The sequence below is a fragment of the Oncorhynchus masou genome, chromosome 18 (assembly GCF_036934945.1).
Source record: "Oncorhynchus masou masou isolate Uvic2021 chromosome 18, UVic_Omas_1.1, whole genome shotgun sequence".
NCBI lineage: Eukaryota > Metazoa > Chordata > Actinopteri > Salmoniformes > Salmonidae > Oncorhynchus > Oncorhynchus masou.
This window is the reverse complement of record NC_088229.1, coordinates 56,865,251-56,866,519: the sequence shown is the minus strand read 5'-3', so window position 1 is coordinate 56,866,519 and position 1,269 is coordinate 56,865,251. Positions and strand designations below refer to the sequence as shown.

The 1,269-nt window shown below is 44.6% G+C and overlaps 1 protein-coding gene across 1 annotated transcript; it reads left to right on the top strand.

Annotated features, from left to right (window-relative positions):
• Nucleotides 1–209: 209 nt before the first annotated feature.
• LOC135503735 (myeloid-associated differentiation marker-like protein 2) lies at nucleotides 210–1,269 on the top strand. The gene has a single exon (XM_064921877.1). The coding sequence runs from the start codon at nucleotides 247–249 to the stop codon at nucleotides 1,129–1,131; it is 885 nt and encodes a 294-aa protein (XP_064777949.1). The 5' UTR covers nucleotides 210–246; the 3' UTR covers nucleotides 1,132–1,269.

Sequence of the window (1,269 nt, the reverse complement as noted above, 5' to 3'; positions counted from 1 at the left end):
TTGAGAGAGTGTGCATTTGTCACAGATGTTTTTCATGCTTGAATTGAAAACATTTAGCCAGTCTCTCTTTCAAAAACGTGATACTGCATACTGTGTTTCATGAATATCATGCAAAGCACATTGTGACTGGCTATCTACTAGGTAACAGATAAGAGGATAGCTCAGACGAAGCTCACTCTCTCCTCTACCATTACAGCGGTCTAGAAAGCCTGATAGAGGAGAAGAGGCATCACACACTCTGAGACAATGGACAAAATTAAAAAGGTCCTGTCCGAAGCCGTATTCACTCCTTCCTCTCTAATAAATGGACGAGGGGCCCTGCACATGACTCAGATAGTGCTGGGCATCTTGACCTTCATCCTGGCCGCTGTTCAGGGCGAGACTCAACACACCTACTGGAACTATGCCATGTTCACCTGGGCCTTCTGCTCGATCATGACCCTCATCATCACCGTCATTGAGATGTTCATGCTCCACCTCCTCCTCAAGTTTTGTCTGGACTGGGACGACTTCACCACGGGAATGGCGATGTCCTCCGCTCTCATGACCACGTCCGTTTTCGTCATGTACGCCAACTTCTACATCTGCAAAAAATGTTTGTACTCGATTGTGATCGCCTTCCTAGCCCTACTTTGTGGCGTGGCCTACATCTTAGAGGTAGTGAAAGATAAGTTCATCGATAAGAAGAAGGGGAGCTACCTGGCCGCCCTGCCTGGCTTCTGGAAAGTTCTGGAGGCTTTCGTGAGCTGCATAATTTTTATCTCCCTCACGGGTTATGACGGGAAACCGGCACTGATCATGTGCATTGTGGCCTATGTCATTCCCTTTCCCATCATCCCTATTATCATCATCACCAACATCTTCACAAAAATTAAGAACTGTTTGCCATTTAATATAGACAGGTTTGTGTTTATATTTCTGGTAATCTCTGTGGTCCTCTATACCTTTGCTGCCATCATCTGGCCCATCTATACATTCAGAGGCAACCCTCGTCCCAGTGACTGTCCTGGAAGCTTCTGTATCTGGGCCATTCAGTTCATGGTGGCATTCATGACATACGTCAATCTGATCCTCTTTATAATGGACTTGGTGTTTACCCTGCTTGGGATGTGTGGCTTCAAACGCTCATAGTGGTAACTGATCTCTGTCTATCTGTTTTACTGTACTATATAATCCATAGCTTTTCACGAATGATTTGTTGTTGCATTGAATAGTCCTTTAACAAAAGCTGCTTGTTTCCCTCATCTTTTTTGATTTTGAAAAAATAAA

Excerpts from the sequence above, each read along its gene's own strand:
- LOC135503735 (XM_064921877.1), top strand. The coding sequence starts at position 247 with ATGGACAAAATTAAAAAGGTCCTGTCCGAAGCCGTATTCACTCCTTCC.